The sequence below is a fragment of the Rhinolophus sinicus genome, chromosome 14, assembly GCF_057876585.1.
Source record: "Rhinolophus sinicus isolate RSI-liver-muscle chromosome 14, RSI-T2T, whole genome shotgun sequence".
Taxonomy (NCBI): Eukaryota; Metazoa; Chordata; class Mammalia; order Chiroptera; family Rhinolophidae; genus Rhinolophus; species Rhinolophus sinicus.
The window spans coordinates 48,585,945-48,601,300 of NC_142514.1; the positions used below are offsets into that span (position 1 = coordinate 48,585,945).

Here is a 15,356-nt window from a genome sequence, read left to right on the forward strand (position 1 = left end):
ACTGATTGACTCCCATATCTTCCTAAATATTTCGGAGAGACCAAAGGAACCAACGTGAGGATGATTATTTGAATGTTACATTTGGCTAAGTCTAGTGCAGAGATATAGTTAAAGAAATCGTGTCTCTGCTTTTTACGAGATATTTTTACAATGTTCCAAGTAAAGTTTGCTTCTTTGCCAAAATTTAGCTGATCAAGTGAGAACATAGAAACCTGTCTTTTCCAGCTTCTAAGTTTTTAGTGTAAGTACCTGTCTTTTGAGAACTGAAAATAAGGTGCCATTAAGACCGAACAATTGTGTCTTAAAAAACAAATAATCTGGAACTTATGTGATTCACTCAGAGTTCAGAATTGCATAGAGTTTCAATAAGTAAAACAGTAGCCGAGATGATTGATTCACAGATCCCTGGTTAGTTACAGTTACTAACACACTGTATCATGGGAAAATACACATACGCAAGCAGGGTTACCCAGAAAGTGGGTGACGGTGACTCTCGGAGAACAGTGCATAGCGCAGTGAGCCAGCGGGCAGCAATATCGATTTTCAAGGCTTTGCCTTGAAAGACCTGGTCTCCTGGGGACAGGCAGTGGCTTGGATGCTTGAAGTGAAGCCACTGTCAGTGCAGGATGCTTATTTGAAAGGGGGATGCCTCACAGGAGAGAGAACCAATTGTGTGTGTGGGGGGGGGAGGGGGCGGGGGCTGTTGCAATGGTGCTTTGCGATTCCTTTACCTTGCTGCACTTGAACTCCTGGGAGTCACAGGGTGGGGTAACAGAAAGAAGGAGAAGGAGGGCAGGGGGACGGGCCTCAGTAGGGAATCCCACTGCAGTAGGGCTGTAGTCTTAGACTCCCTGCTTGTCTATTCTCTAACCTCAACAAGCAGGAGGTGGGGAAGCGCCTACAGGAAAGGAATAACTTCTCTACATGCCCTACCTTGCTAAAATGAAATAAAAATAAATTTAACCCCTAATTATTTCTAACATGAATTAGAAGATGCAACACAAAAAATACAAAAAAAAGCATAGTCGTTCATATACCTGCAAATAATCCACCATTCATGCAGCAAACGATATCTTGTATTTCCTAACACATTTTAGATCCTAGATTGAAAGGTTAAATGTGTTTAATTCATTTGTTCCATGTCATCAGATATGCATATTAATGAGCTGGTGGAGTGCAGAAAATTGCATTCTGCGTGTGAAATACTTTTAAAATGAAATAAATGAATTCTTTCCTATTTGTGTCCTTGTGAAAGAAGGCTAAACGCATCTGTACACCATTGGTGTGTGGAAAACAATCCTCCAAAAAGATAGTTTAAAACAAGTATTTTTGTATATGGAAAGCCTGGTCTGAAAACAGCCACAGTTTTAATCTTTTTCATTTTTTTTTTTTAATGTTCGGAAAGTAAATGAATCAAATGCACCATCACTTTGAAACCTTTAGAGTAGCTTCAACTCTGTGCGGAGGCTACAGCTGCAGAGCACAGGTCTGTGCAGTGGGGAGAGGGTTAAGAACACCTAGTTGAAATGGGGGAGGGTACTGGCTTCAGATATACTTAAATATTCATGGGGCTCCCTCCATTTTAATCTTCTCCTTTTAAAAAGATGGCTGTGTTTCCCAGTCTGGCAACCCCTCAGGCAAGAAGAATTGCTCCTTCCTTGCAGAGTTCAGCTGAGCAGGACTAAGCTAGGGTGGAAACTCCTTCGGCCACTAGGACTATTCATAATTCATAAGTGCTGCACACCAGCCAGCTGAATACGTTTGGACAGGCTCTTACTCCTTCGTGCAATTTCTGATTTCATTACTCTCCCTGCCAGGAAAGAAGCAGGGAGCATAGGATTCTTGGAAGAATGGAGTGCGAAGATGGGCTTTGTTTGGATTAGAAAGTGCTTTAAGTTTTGGAGGCTTTGTCCTTTATAATTTTTGATTATTTTACCACTAAATGCAAGGCTTTTCTGCTCTCTCAGAACTGTGAATTTTTTCAAAGGGATTTGTGGATTGTGGCAGGAGAGTATTCCAAAATGCCTGAGGCAAACTATTTGTTATCTGTATCTTGGGGTTACATCAAGGTGGGTTCATTTGATTATGTTATGTGTCTTTGACTGAATGTGAAGCGTTTACAGCTGTATGTTTTCCGTGAAGTAGTAAACACTTGTAATGATTTGTGTTGTCACTTAGCCCACTGAGGCTGCTTATTATGAAATAAGCGCATGTTATATTACATTGCATTTAAATAGACTGTGCTATCTTTTCATCCTATTCTTTTTATACAACTCTATTTTTAAAGGGTGCTTTTTTTTCCCCTTAAAATTTTCACATATAATTTCTCCTCACTGTATATTATTAACTGAAATTATATTTTAGAGTTAACTTTCAATAAATGTATTTAAATACGTGCTTACATCTTCAAGTGAAATTATCATGACCTCTATTGAAATTCCTTTTCCTCTTTTTGCATCTTCAGAAGCAATCATGTCAATTCTAAGAAATCTTTGAAAAAAACCTTTTTTTTTTTCCTAAATAGACAATGGAATAATTTCACATTAAGGGGACATTGTATTTTGTAAAAACAGTGTCATTTATCTAATGGTATCTGCTCATCCAACCTCTCAGTTCTTGGACAGTAAAGTTGTGGACATGTAAAGTGATAATTTGCTATTTTTTAGGTGGTTAATACATTTTTGTTCTTCATAAACAGTTCAAAAGGATGCTGAACCGGGAGCTGACACATCTCTCAGAAATGAGCCGATCAGGGAACCAGGTGTCTGAATACATTTCAAATACTTTCTTAGGTAAGACGTTCACTGGGAACCCTCTTTCATAACTGAGATTTTTTCATTATTAATCTCCGAAATTCATCAGGGACATCCCTATGTGAGTTTGAAATGAGGTTAAGTCATTGGAAAAGAAATCCATTTAAAATAAGAACTAAGGACAGCCTTAGGGTGAAAAATGAGGAAGGTATTTTTTAAAAAAATGAATGAAAATACCCAACAAAAACTGAGGTTATTATGCCCTAAGTGTATTTATATTGACCTCAGGTCACCCCTTATCTACCCACCCACCTCCATCTCTGTCAAGACCTCTGAAGGGGTAGGGGTGGGAGTTCCAATTACCCAAACCCTCAGGACAACTCCACAGCCTCCTGGCATTCTTTAAATTCTTTCAATGCTGGGCTTTGAGCAAAAGGTTTCCTCTTAGGTGGTTTGTAACAGATATGGTTGATGAGTAACTGATGATTTGGCCCATGAGAATAAGGTTTAGAGATAATTTGACTATTGCTTTGCTAAGTTATTTTGTAAAGAGAAATGGGGGGAAAGAATCTGTATATCTCTGAAAGATTTGACCCTCTGAAAACAGCATCCTCATCTTCCTAATCTGATGCTTTATCTATTCTGTTCTGTAGTCACTTTGCTAGTATTTAACATATGACACAGAAAGTTTGCATCAATGATCCCTAACTACTGTCAAGCATCCTGTTTGATTACTAGGGATTTCTGATCTCATGTTTAAAGCCATTCTATTGTATAATGAACCTATTTAGGCTATATATTTTTTATATAATGCCTGTAGAATCTGTAATCTGTACTTCAAAGTGAATGGGTAGATTCTGAGTCTGTTGACTTTCAATTATCCCTGAATTATGCTTGTTTCCAGAACTCCACTTTCCAGGGAAATGACCCATTCTTACAGCTGAACATCACACCGCCCTTCATTTGGGCATAGCTACACATCATTAAATCAATGAGCATTTGCCTTGATGCCTTATGGAAACGCACAGCTCTTCTGCTTTTGTTTAAAAAAAAAATCAATCCTATTTCTCTAATACCAAAGCACTTCCTGCTATCAGCAGATCAATCTTAAACCAGCCTAGTGCAAAACTCACTGCAGCCAATGAGCACCAGAAAGATTAACAAGTGCCTTTCCAACTGTTTCCAGTGTGTGGGTGTCTGTAGCACCTGGTTTTCTCCAGCTGCAGTTGCAACAGCCCTTGTCAGAGAACAAAGGAGAATTTTTCAGACATCCTAGCTCCGAGAAGTAGCTAGAATCTAATTGAACAGAAAGCATTATATGCATCATTTCTTCTCCATTATTCCCCCTTTATTACTTTGAAGCCAGATATCGTCTCCTGTCCATTTCAGATATACCCCGTTCTGTGCAACACCCAATTGTTTTTCATAAGCTGGGGACCATTTTAGAGACATTTTATAGGTCAATGACTGCGAGAGAGAAAAATAAATAAGTGCAAGAACTCATTTTTGTTTTCATAAACATTGCATTTTAAAATACACCACGTCTTCTCTTCTCAGAAGAGACTCTCATGACTAGAGTAAAGCTACATGGAGCCCTTAATCATCCAGGACTGCACCTAAGCAGTCCCCTGCACTTGTTTCTTTCACTCTCTGCGTGCCAAAGACAATAAGTATATTTTAGAATACTAATGAATCTTTTTTTGTCATCAAAGGCAACCAAGTGAGAAAGCTGAATAAGATAGCAAAGATGAGTCCTCAGTCTCCACACTTTGCATCTAAAGGAACAGGCAAATGTCAACTCTGTTGAACATGCCATTGGCTATATTTTTTAGGTGCACCTTTGAAGAAAACCAATCACTTGACTTCTTAGTATTCCAAAAATTAAATTATCAAGAGCATGTTGTTGAGGAAGGTTGTTAGGCTCTCAGTCCTTACAGACTCAGTCTGAGGAAGGCGGTGGTGTGTGTGTGTGTGCGCGCATGTGTGTGTGCGCGCACGTGCGCTTGCACAAAGTAGACCCCATCAAACAGACTAGACAGACAAGTTAAAGTTTTAAATATTCTTGAGAAAATATAGGGCGAAAAAGAAATCAAGCATGTAAACAAAAGGTGCACCAGTTGCCTCATTTGTAAAATGAGAGCACATCCCAGAGCCCTTTCAACCCTAACGTTCTTTGACTCTGATATGGACAGAGTTTATCAGTGTTGCTGAGACATGGCAACCGGAGTTCTCTGTAATAGACCATAGACCTGCAATCTGACAATCTCCAAAAGCAAACAAAGTTTATTTTCAAACTATAAGTGCAAGACATGGGACTCTGAGTCCTATCTTATGAGCATGGTGCATACTCCTAAAGGACCTTGAACGAAGCCTTCTTCATACACTGTCAGATCTGCAAGGGATCTAAATGGCCTCATAGTTGAATTCCCTTATTTTATAGGAATGAAAACTGAGGGCCTTGAAGGGCAAAGTAACTCGACTAGCCAAGTATGGCTAATATGTTCCTGAGTCAGAACTAAGACTTAGCTCTCTTGACGCCTAGACCTAAATATTCTGTCCCATCTTTAACTAGGAGAGAAGGCTATTAGAAACTCAGAATATATAAAAGAAACTCACATTTAATGGTATTTAAGTAATACTCATATTCTTTTGGAGAAAGATCTTTAGGAATCAAGATTGTGAGACCTAAAAATAAAATATTTATTAACATTTTCCAGTAATATAAAGGGCTCCTACTAGAGCACAGCAACCATCTTAGTGAGCACAAAATGAGACGACCCTAGCAATTTAAGTTAAACTTGAAGAGCATTATCTCAGTAAGAGTCATTGAATGTTCAAATATGTCATTGGAGGGAGGGAAGTGTTTACTCCAGGGATCTGTGAAACTTGTGTTGTTTCCATCAAAGGATGGTGTCCAGATGGAGAAGCCAAAAGGCAGGCAAGAGACCATTTACCACTGCAGGCACTTATTCTATTACATGAAAATGGGCTCCAGGTTGCTGGTATAAGAGGAAATAAAGCATGACTTACAGGGAGGGAGTCTAGCGAAAGATACTTGGATGTTATGTTCAATTTAGTTAGTATTTTTATAAACAGAGAAAAACTATCCTTTTAAATACCCTACTTACCATCTCAAAAGCTAGAACAGAATTTAACAGAGGAACTTCAGAATAGGGAAACCTATAAGTTGTTCCAATTCCTGCATAGGAAAACACCCAATGTTGAATTGCACTCTCTGTGAATAATGGCTTTCTTCTTTATTGTAAAGTTCCAGACACAGACACAGTAGTGGTTCAGCTCAATTACTCGCTTTCATGGGATCTTTAATTAAACAAAGGGGAAAAGCTGCGAGTCCCACTGGAGATTTTTGTATTTGCAGTGGCACAGGAGAATCTAATAGCCTCTTTAACAAGACATGAAGAATGGTGAGGAACAGTGGTCACGAAAGGCATGGACTATTGTGACCTTTCATTTTAGCAAAAGTAGTAATTATTAGGAGTGAAGTGACAGGGAGAAAAGTAATTTCAAAAATAACATAATATATAGTTTTTATGCCAGAGATTGTGAGACCAGAAAGAGATGTTTTACAGGAATCTCCAGGCCCGGGTTCTGTGCTATTAAATCACTGTGTCTGGAACAAAGTAATTGCAAAATAAATATCTGTTGAATAAATTGCCCTTTGAGCTTGGGCAAGTTGCTGACTTCATCTGAAAAGTGAGAGTGTGGGATTATTATTGGTTCTCAAACCTGGCTCTGATCATTAGAGTCACTTGGGAAATTTTTTAAAAATACTGATTCGGTAGGACCGGATGGAGCTCATAAATCTGTATTTTTTTTTTGAAAGTTCCCTGGTACTTCTGATGCTGAACCGGGTTGGAAACCCCTAAACGAATTGAGATGACCACTAAAATTCTTTTGTAAGCAAAAGTCAGAGGCTGATGAATCTAGGAGTTTGTGGGCACCTAGAGATGAAACTGGGATGCTGGGGAGAGAGAATACCCTTGCTCCAGCCCTACAGCCAGGTGTTGAGTTGTACATGACAGCTGCTTCTGTCTTCCTGTGCCAGCTTTGCTTTGATGAGTTGTCCCCAGGGCCCCGTGAGCAGGCGGAGGTCTCTAGGGAGAACATGTGACTATGCCATCATCGGCAAGAGTTGAAAGCAAATAGTCTAGATCCCAGTATGCCATTTGGAAACATGTCATTTTCAAGTGGAGAAGTTGTATTTGTACTAATTTTCACTGTAACAAGCAGAGAGATAAATGAAGGAACTTTTGAAAGCTGCATTAACTCTTTCAGCCACAGGGTGTCATTTAGTTCAGTGAGGTAGCTGTTAAGCTATTTAATACATTATTGCCTCAGTGCACTCCCAGGCATCCCCGTGGCCTGAAAGAGTTAATGCATTTCTCAGAAGCACTCAGGATACATCCCCCTGTGAAGGGAAATGGAATATCTGATTGCTGATATTTTTAATAGCATGTTACAGAGAAAAGAGCTTCTACGAGCAGGTAGACGTGGTTTTTTGTTCACTAATCCTAGCTCTACTATTACCCTTTGGAGCAGAATTTTTTAAAAGATTAAATGAGATGAGCATAAATGTTTAATAAGCATAACTATTTTAAGAAATGTAATGCCTTGTTACAAATTGTTTATTACTTTTTAGTAGAATTAATAGATACAAGGCATGAAGTAAAACTGAAATTATAATCTTTCTCTAAACCTCAAATGGCAATAAGCCATGGCTTTAAAGTAATTATTTGAAGATTACAAACCATTTATTTCTCTGCCATACATACTGTTCATCTAACCTGAAATTGTAAGTTATATCGAGCTAAAGTTATATGGATTTTTAAATTAAAAAGTTAATACAAATATAAAATGAGCAGACTGTCAAGCCTGTTTTTATTAACCTGGTCATGGCTGCATGAACCTTTTCTATTATACAAACATCTAAGTTATTCACTTTTTAAAAATCTATATATAAATATTGATGCCCCACCTTAAAAATGTATCAGTGTAATTCTCCTAAATTACACTACAAACGAAAGATCTGGGATTGAGTCCTACCGCTGACACTTCTTGGACAACTTATTTAGGTCCTGTGGGCCTCAGTTTGCTTAGCAATAAAATGGAGCAAATTTTCTTATATTTTCCCCACCTATCTCACAGGACTGTCCTAGAGGTCAAGTGAGGTAATGCATGACAGTTCCATTGCAGATTGTTAGGAGTTGTTCTTATTGCAATGTGTTCTCATTGGCACGTATAGTCTGAAAAACATATCCCTTTGTTGCAGACAAGCAGAATGATGTGGAGATTCCATCTCCCACACAGAAGGAGAGAGAGAAAAAGAAAAAGCAACAGCTCATGACACAGATAAGCGGAGTCAAGAAACTGATGCATAGTTCAAGCTTAAACAATACAAGCATCTCTCGCTTCGGCGTCAACACGGAAAATGAAGATCATTTAGCCAAGGTCTGTATGAGCTGGGAGGGTGTGTATGCAGCTCTCCGTTTGACAGCAGGCAGATGTCCAAAATTACCTACTAGAAAATAGTAGTGATCACTTTTGCTTTATTATTAAATTGTATGATAAGGAGGCTGGTGTGGCCTCTTTGTCCATTGCTGGGCACCTAAGTAAAGACCCTTTTCTATACCAAAGGGACATTTTTAAAAATCTTAAATTGGATTTGTAAATGGATAGTTCCTCATGAAAGAGAATCCTACTGAAGGCACACTGGGTAAATCCAAGGGGAGGCCAGTAGGCAGGACGGCATTATCCCAGAGGATATTTGGGGGACTGTATACCAAGGAATAATGGGGAAATCTGCAGTGATTGGCAGAGCTGGAGAAGAAATGGGAGAAACTGACAGCACTGACTCCTGAGCCCAAACCCCAGCAGTGGAGGAAGGCACAGAAAGAGTTCATACATCCTCCAGGAGGCTGTACAAGGGGACTGCTCAGCCCTGTGAGAATGAAATGAGCTTACTCCGAGCACAAGGACATTCAATGAGGCCTACTGAAAGATATCATTAGAGTAAGGTTGATTACACACGGGACCAAGCCTCTGGGGAGAGCCTAGATCCCTTACTCCAGATGATCATTAAGAATGGAATAAATTGCTCCTTTAATCAAATAATCTTAGAATAATCTCACAGCCCGAGACTGAATGATGTTTCTTCCAGGTTTATCTGTGGCCTAGGAGCTCTAGGATGTAATATGTGACTGGCATTCTTCATAACCTTTTACATTAAATTAGGGTTGACTTACGCACATTCTAGCAGCTGAGTCTTTCTGACCCGGCCCTTAGTGATAATAGCCAAAGGGCAGAGAACTACCCCTGAGATGGTTTTACTTATAGGCCAGTGAGCGGCGAAGGGGAGAAACGGGACTGGAGCTAGAGTGGTCTCTAATCATTTGCAGCTACCTCTGAACACAACATTGGTTGAGGACTGACATATGGCAAATATAGGTCAGCAGCTAAATTTATAAATGAATTACACAGAAACTTGTAGCTAGAGTGAAGAGCACCCCAACATCCTAAACCATTCCATTTTAACTTTTTCATGCAACTAGAACACTCTAAATCGACACCTGAAAGACTTAGCCAGCCATTAGCCAAAAAATAAATAATGAGGCATGCTAACAGAACTGTGCTTATTCCTAAATCCCTCTAATTTTGATTACAGGAGCTGGAAGATCTGAACAAATGGGGCCTTAACATCTTCAATGTGGCTGGATATTCACACAATAGGCCCCTAACATGCATCATGTATGCCATATTCCAGGTGAGTGAACAGCAGAGAATGTTGCTTATTCAATTGGATGGCTCTTTGTTTTCCCAACCCACTTTACTTTTCTTATTGGCTTTGCTTCATTTTGGGACATCCACTTATTTATTTTCTAATCCATTTTACCACATAGGAAAGAGACCTCCTAAAGACATTCAAAATCTCATCTGATACATTTGTAACCTACATGATGACTTTAGAAGATCATTACCATTCTGATGTGGCATATCATAACAGCCTCCACGCAGCTGACGTAGCCCAGTCAACCCATGTTCTTCTTTCGACACCAGCATTAGATGTGAGTAGTTATGACCTGTTTGCGTACCTGCTCATCCTCTTTAAAAAGTGCCATACAACATGTAATATATTTGCAGAAATAGTGTCATTAGATTGCATATACTTGAACTGGTTCTTGATTATGTAGAGTATCTATCAACTGGGTTACTAATAAAAATGGCTGGCATTTTTACTGACTTTGCTTCCTAATAGCAGAGTAACCTTCCTTTTATATCTCTTAACAATTGAGAAATTGTTTAATTATCAAGCAATTAACAGGACACTTTATTTTTCATTGTATCTCTTATATCTAATATGTATCTAGTTCAGTGTCTGGTATATAGTATATCTCCTCAGCATGCGGGTACTGATCTGAACTGAGTCACACCATCCCAGGCACTGCGAGGAATAGCACAGAAACAAAATATAAAATGTCCTATATGGTTCCTGTTAGAAATAAGTATCCATAGGCTGATTCGCCTAAGAATTCATTAACCTGATTCTATGGACTGAGGAAAAAGTAACTGAAAATCTGGAACTGAGGAATTTTGCTAGGCCTCCTGCTAAAAGGTAGCTGTAACTCCTTCACCAACAGATCAATGCATTTGTACACACCAATATTAGCCTCAAGCTGCCTAGCAGACCATATCTTCCTTGACATACCGCAGTGGTGGTCAGGGGCTTCCAAATGAGTAGGCTCACTGTAGCAAGGTCCTAGCTGACCTTTATCCAGCCCCACTTTTGTAGGTTCAGTTTGAAAGTTGAAGAAAGATTGAACTTACCACACTCTATTGCCTGGGTTCCATATTTCCTAATAAAAGAAACCCAAGAGCACTTGGGAAAGTGAGATGGCACTAAGGCTCTTCTAGTTCCCTGTAGGAAAGAAACTATGCTTTTTATGTTCTGTATGAGCATCACAGAGTGAGCCAATGCTGTTTATCAACTATCCACGCTTGTTGATAGGATACCTACTGTGTGGCCAGAAATCAACCACGAGTGCCACAGATGTTTAGAGAAGGGAAAGTTCATTGTGTCCTTGAGTAATTAGATTGGTCTTAATGGGAGAGATGGAAACTGAGCTGGCATTTGAAGGGTCAGCAGATTTAAGTAATCACAGAGTACGGGAAAAGACGTTTCAGCCAGAGAAAGACATTTTAGCCAGAAGGAATATATACTTAAATAAAGACTAGATTTAAATCACGTTTGACACTGAGGGCAGAGGAGCCTTCATGACATGGCAGGAAGGAGTAGAGCAGTGAGGCATTAGGTTTCTCTTCTTAGAAATATTCTCAAATCTTGCACATAGTAAACATTTAGTGGATAGGTCCTGAATGAATGGACGAATGAATATTTGAAACCTTCTGACCACACTACACATTTGGCATTGGGAAATAATTTATTGCCAGTGTTATGAGTCTGGAATTTGGCCTTTGTTCTCCGAGTTACTCAGCCAAGAAAACATATAAGGTTGTTATATCTCAGAGCAGAGCCTGTCCGACTTGCTTCTTTGACCTGTATGTGCTTGTGTTATATAAGCACCATTCTGCCATATCATTTACCCAAGAAACAAACATCATGTAGCACCTGATCACTCATCATGAGCATTGTGCTAATGCCTTCCTGAGCCTCAGCCTGTAGGCTTGATGAGGGCCTGGGCTCCGGTCATCATCCCTTTCATAAGAGACCTTACGATGATGGATAGAATCTACATTTAATTAAATGAGTAGACTGAAACATTATAAAAATCAACAAACAATCCTCCTCCCAACAAAAATGAAATGGAATGCTTTAATATGAAACTGAATAAGCAGGCTAAGCAAATGGGACCCGGAGTTCAATGTACTCATTTTGCTACGCAGGCCGTCTTCACAGATTTGGAAATCCTGGCAGCCATTTTTGCAGCTGCTATCCATGACGTTGATCATCCTGGAGTCTCCAACCAATTCCTCATCAACACAAGTGAGTTCACCACTAGGACAGTCATTCAAGATAATTGTATGATTCACTGCTTAATTTTTTTTCCTCCTGATGTTTTTGTTATGGATAATAATAAGAGTAATAATGAGGTAATCCTTCCATTCCACTCAAACTGGTCAGACCTTTCCTGGATACTGTGTCCAATCTGGCATCATAATTTTTGAGCTGCATAGAGAACTTGCAAAGGGTCAGAGGGGAGCCATAAAAAGTACTCAATGTTTGGAAAATACAATATGTGAAGAAAGAGTAACAGATGTGGAATTATCCAGTAAGCACAAGGGAAGGCTTGGGAATAATGTGATAATGATTTTCAGTATTATGCAGGGCTTTCACACAGAGCATAGTGACCCACTAGTGTTTCTCCCTACTGAAGAAGCAGGCTGAAAAGTTAGATCTGAGCATGGGAACCCCTAAACAGAAATAAGACTCCAAAGAAAGCACTGGAATGGGTTTCCATAATTCAGGAGAAAGGGTCATTAAAAGTCCCACACTCTCTTCCAACTGCGTAGGTTTGATTATGGATTAGTCTGTCATAGGGAATATGACTTCAGTGAATTTCTGGACTGGTTCAGCCTTACAATCCCAAGCCATACTCAAAGCTTTCATCATATTCAAAATATTTAGTATCCGTGCTAATGAAAAATCCATGCATTCTCACAGTTAATGCACTATTTCTAAATGCTGAAAATCTAAGTACTTTTTCTTGTGAGAATATAGGTTTCCTGTTGTCATGATTCACATCAAGTGCTGACAGTTTTATAGAAATGTTTGAGCTACTTGCTGTAGAAGAGTCCCTGTCATACTTTATCATCAGAATATCTGAGTAATCTATGTGTGGGTACTTTTTCTTTTTCTTTTTTTTTTTACCTTTTTCTTCTATTGAAAGAACATAAATTTTGGGCAGCTCCTATATCAGCTGACATGGTGTCATGAACCAATCCATGTATAGGCCAGTTAGCCTCACACAGAAACATGGTGTCTCTGTTATAGCCATTTACAATACTACAGCATATAAAGCCAGTATGCAGATTGGTAGCCTTGATCACAGGGCAAGACATTACTTCATATATCCTACTACCTTTTCTGAGGATGTAACTCAAAGCACACAGTTAAAGCAATGGTATATAAGGATCACCGGCCCTTAGTGACATATTACCATCACACGGCTATTCTTGATGAAGAGAAAATGTGCCTTCACAAATTTGATGGCCATATTCTCAGTTGCAGACCAGGGCTCTGTCTAATGAAAGATGTCTGTGGTTCTTCTGTGTGAAAGGAAAGCTGTAGTTTATGTATCCAGATACTGTGATTTCTGGTGTATAGGGCCAAATGGTGGAAAATTTGACATCAAGTTGTTTTTAAAAAGTAATGTCTTGTTACCATAATTACAGAAAACTCCAAAAGCTACATTATTTGGATAAAATGAAATTTTTACACTCATACCATCACCTTCATTGAAAATCCCTAACTCATAATTGACAGAGCTGGGAAGCATATTAAAAAGTAAATATAGTTTGAAAACCCTAATACAGTAGATAAGTTTAGTGACATTTTCAGTTTATTATTTTCCAAAGCACAAAATGTATGAAGACATAAAGGAAATTACAATTTGGGATAAAAATAGGATTTAGCTGCTTGGGAATGCCCTTACCTACTGTCGAATTCTTTATGAAGTGAAGAAGGGGAAAAAAGATGTTAAAATACCATGAATTTTAATCAAAGAGAAAGCTCATGCACTAATATCTACTAGAAGTATTTTTTTTGCTTAGAAATTGACTGGGTCCCTTTGTAAAAAGAGACTGTTTCTCTAAGGGGAAATGACATGTGGATCTCGGTTCTTGAAGCCATTTGAAGAGAACTAGCTCTGATTTCACATTAAGGTAATACGAATGTTTGAATTGTCCCCCTTTTTATTAAGTCATCATTTCTTTTTGTTTATTAGACTCAGAACTTGCTTTGATGTATAATGATGAATCTGTCTTGGAAAACCATCATCTGGCCGTGGGTTTCAAACTGCTGCAAGAAGAGCACTGTGACATCTTCCAGAATCTCACCAAGAAGCAGCGTCAGACACTCAGGAAAATGGTTATTGACATGGTAAGACTTCAGCCTCTCTACGTTCCTCACTTGCCTTTACCCTTGCAGCAGGAGACATTTTCATTCTCTCTGATAAACTGAGCTTATTGAGACTTTTCATTTCCATTTTCCCCAAGGTGTTAGCAACGGATATGTCCAAACACATGAGCCTGCTGGCAGACCTGAAGACCATGGTAGAAACAAAGAAAGTGACAAGTTCAGGTGTTCTTCTGCTGGACAACTATACTGATCGTATACAGGTATTTGATAAAAGTCTTTCATTTAACACAAAGCCAAACCAAGCAACAATTAAAAAATGAAAACAAACTTAAGTTAGTTACATGTCCTAGCTTTTTACTACAGCTTTGGGCTTATTTTAAGAATAAACTAAGCATCACTGATATGTGGTATATAAAACTGAAAACAACAGAAGAATAAGACAAACAAATGAAGGAACAAAAACAGACATAGACAATAGTTTAGGGGTTACCAGAGGGTTGGGGGGAGGAGGGCTCTAGAAGAGGGTAAACAGGGTCTAATATATGGTGATGGAAAGAGAACTAACTCTGGGTGGCGAACACACAATATAAGGTATAGATAATGTATTACAGAATTGTACACCTGAAATCTATGTAACTTTACTAACAATTGTCACCCCAATAAACTTCAATTAAAAATAAACTAAGCAAGCTAAGGAAAATATTGCAGTTTATTCTCTAATTTATGAGGAAAAACATAACCCTATTTATTGAATTGCTTAGTTCTAAAAATAAATGGCAAAATCTATTTGTAATTAGATATATGTGACTGTAGTCCCAAAACCTTGTGTTTGAATATAAATCCCATTGACTTTAAGTTTGTTAGTTTTGTTTTGGTTAAACAAATTGCCATCAGCTGCTCTCCTCTTTCCCAAGTGGAAAATATGAAGATATCTACTTTGAGTAATTCTTTGCATTTTTTCCAAACTGAGGAAAGGAAATGATGGTAGTATCTGACCTCTAATGTCCTTTCCAGTTTTTAAATTCAATGACCGTCAATCTAAGAAGACACATATTTTCCCTTTTGGGACTCCTATAATGATAAATAACTAACTCTGGCCAGCACCATTATAATTCTGCTTTTTTGGTGCACACACCATAATTATAATGCAACTAAAAATGTTCTTGGGTTTGGTACCCAGTGTACTAGTACAAGAGGGATGAGATGTTCTGGTAGCATGTACACCTAACTTTATGCGGTTTCCCAAACTTGATGATTTCAGGTCCTTCGCAACATGGTCCACTGTGCAGACCTGAGCAACCCCACGAAGTCCTTGGAATTGTATCGGCAATGGACAGACCGCATCATGGAGGAATTTTTCCAACAGGGAGACAAAGAGCGGGAGAGAGGAATGGAGATTAGCCCCATGTGTGATAAGCACACAGCTTCTGTGGAAAAATCCCAGGTATCTTACATAAGGTTTTCAAAGTTTTTGTGAGCTTTGCTGATTG

General features: G+C 38.7%; 1 protein-coding gene across 10 annotated transcripts in view; it reads left to right on the forward strand.

The window, feature by feature from the left end:
- The window catches only part of PDE4B (phosphodiesterase 4B), a 565,055-nt gene that overhangs the window by 544,421 nt on the left and 5,278 nt on the right, over positions 1-15,356 (forward strand). For 9 of the 10 annotated variants that reach the window (XM_074334882.2, XM_074334883.2, XM_074334879.2 and 6 more), the window contains 8 exons: positions 2,699-2,792; positions 8,044-8,222; positions 9,436-9,534; positions 9,671-9,835; positions 11,673-11,772; positions 13,733-13,887; positions 14,004-14,126; positions 15,128-15,310. In XM_074334882.2, coding sequence (XP_074190983.1) covers positions 2,699-2,792; positions 8,044-8,222; positions 9,436-9,534; positions 9,671-9,835; positions 11,673-11,772; positions 13,733-13,887; positions 14,004-14,126; positions 15,128-15,310 — 1,098 coding nt within the window. Of the gene's footprint in view, positions 1-1,589; positions 2,070-2,698; positions 2,793-8,043; positions 8,223-9,435; positions 9,535-9,670; positions 9,836-11,672; positions 11,773-13,732; positions 13,888-14,003; positions 14,127-15,127; positions 15,311-15,356 lie in introns of those variants that run through there. The other variant, XM_019731927.3, reaches the window with a different exon arrangement.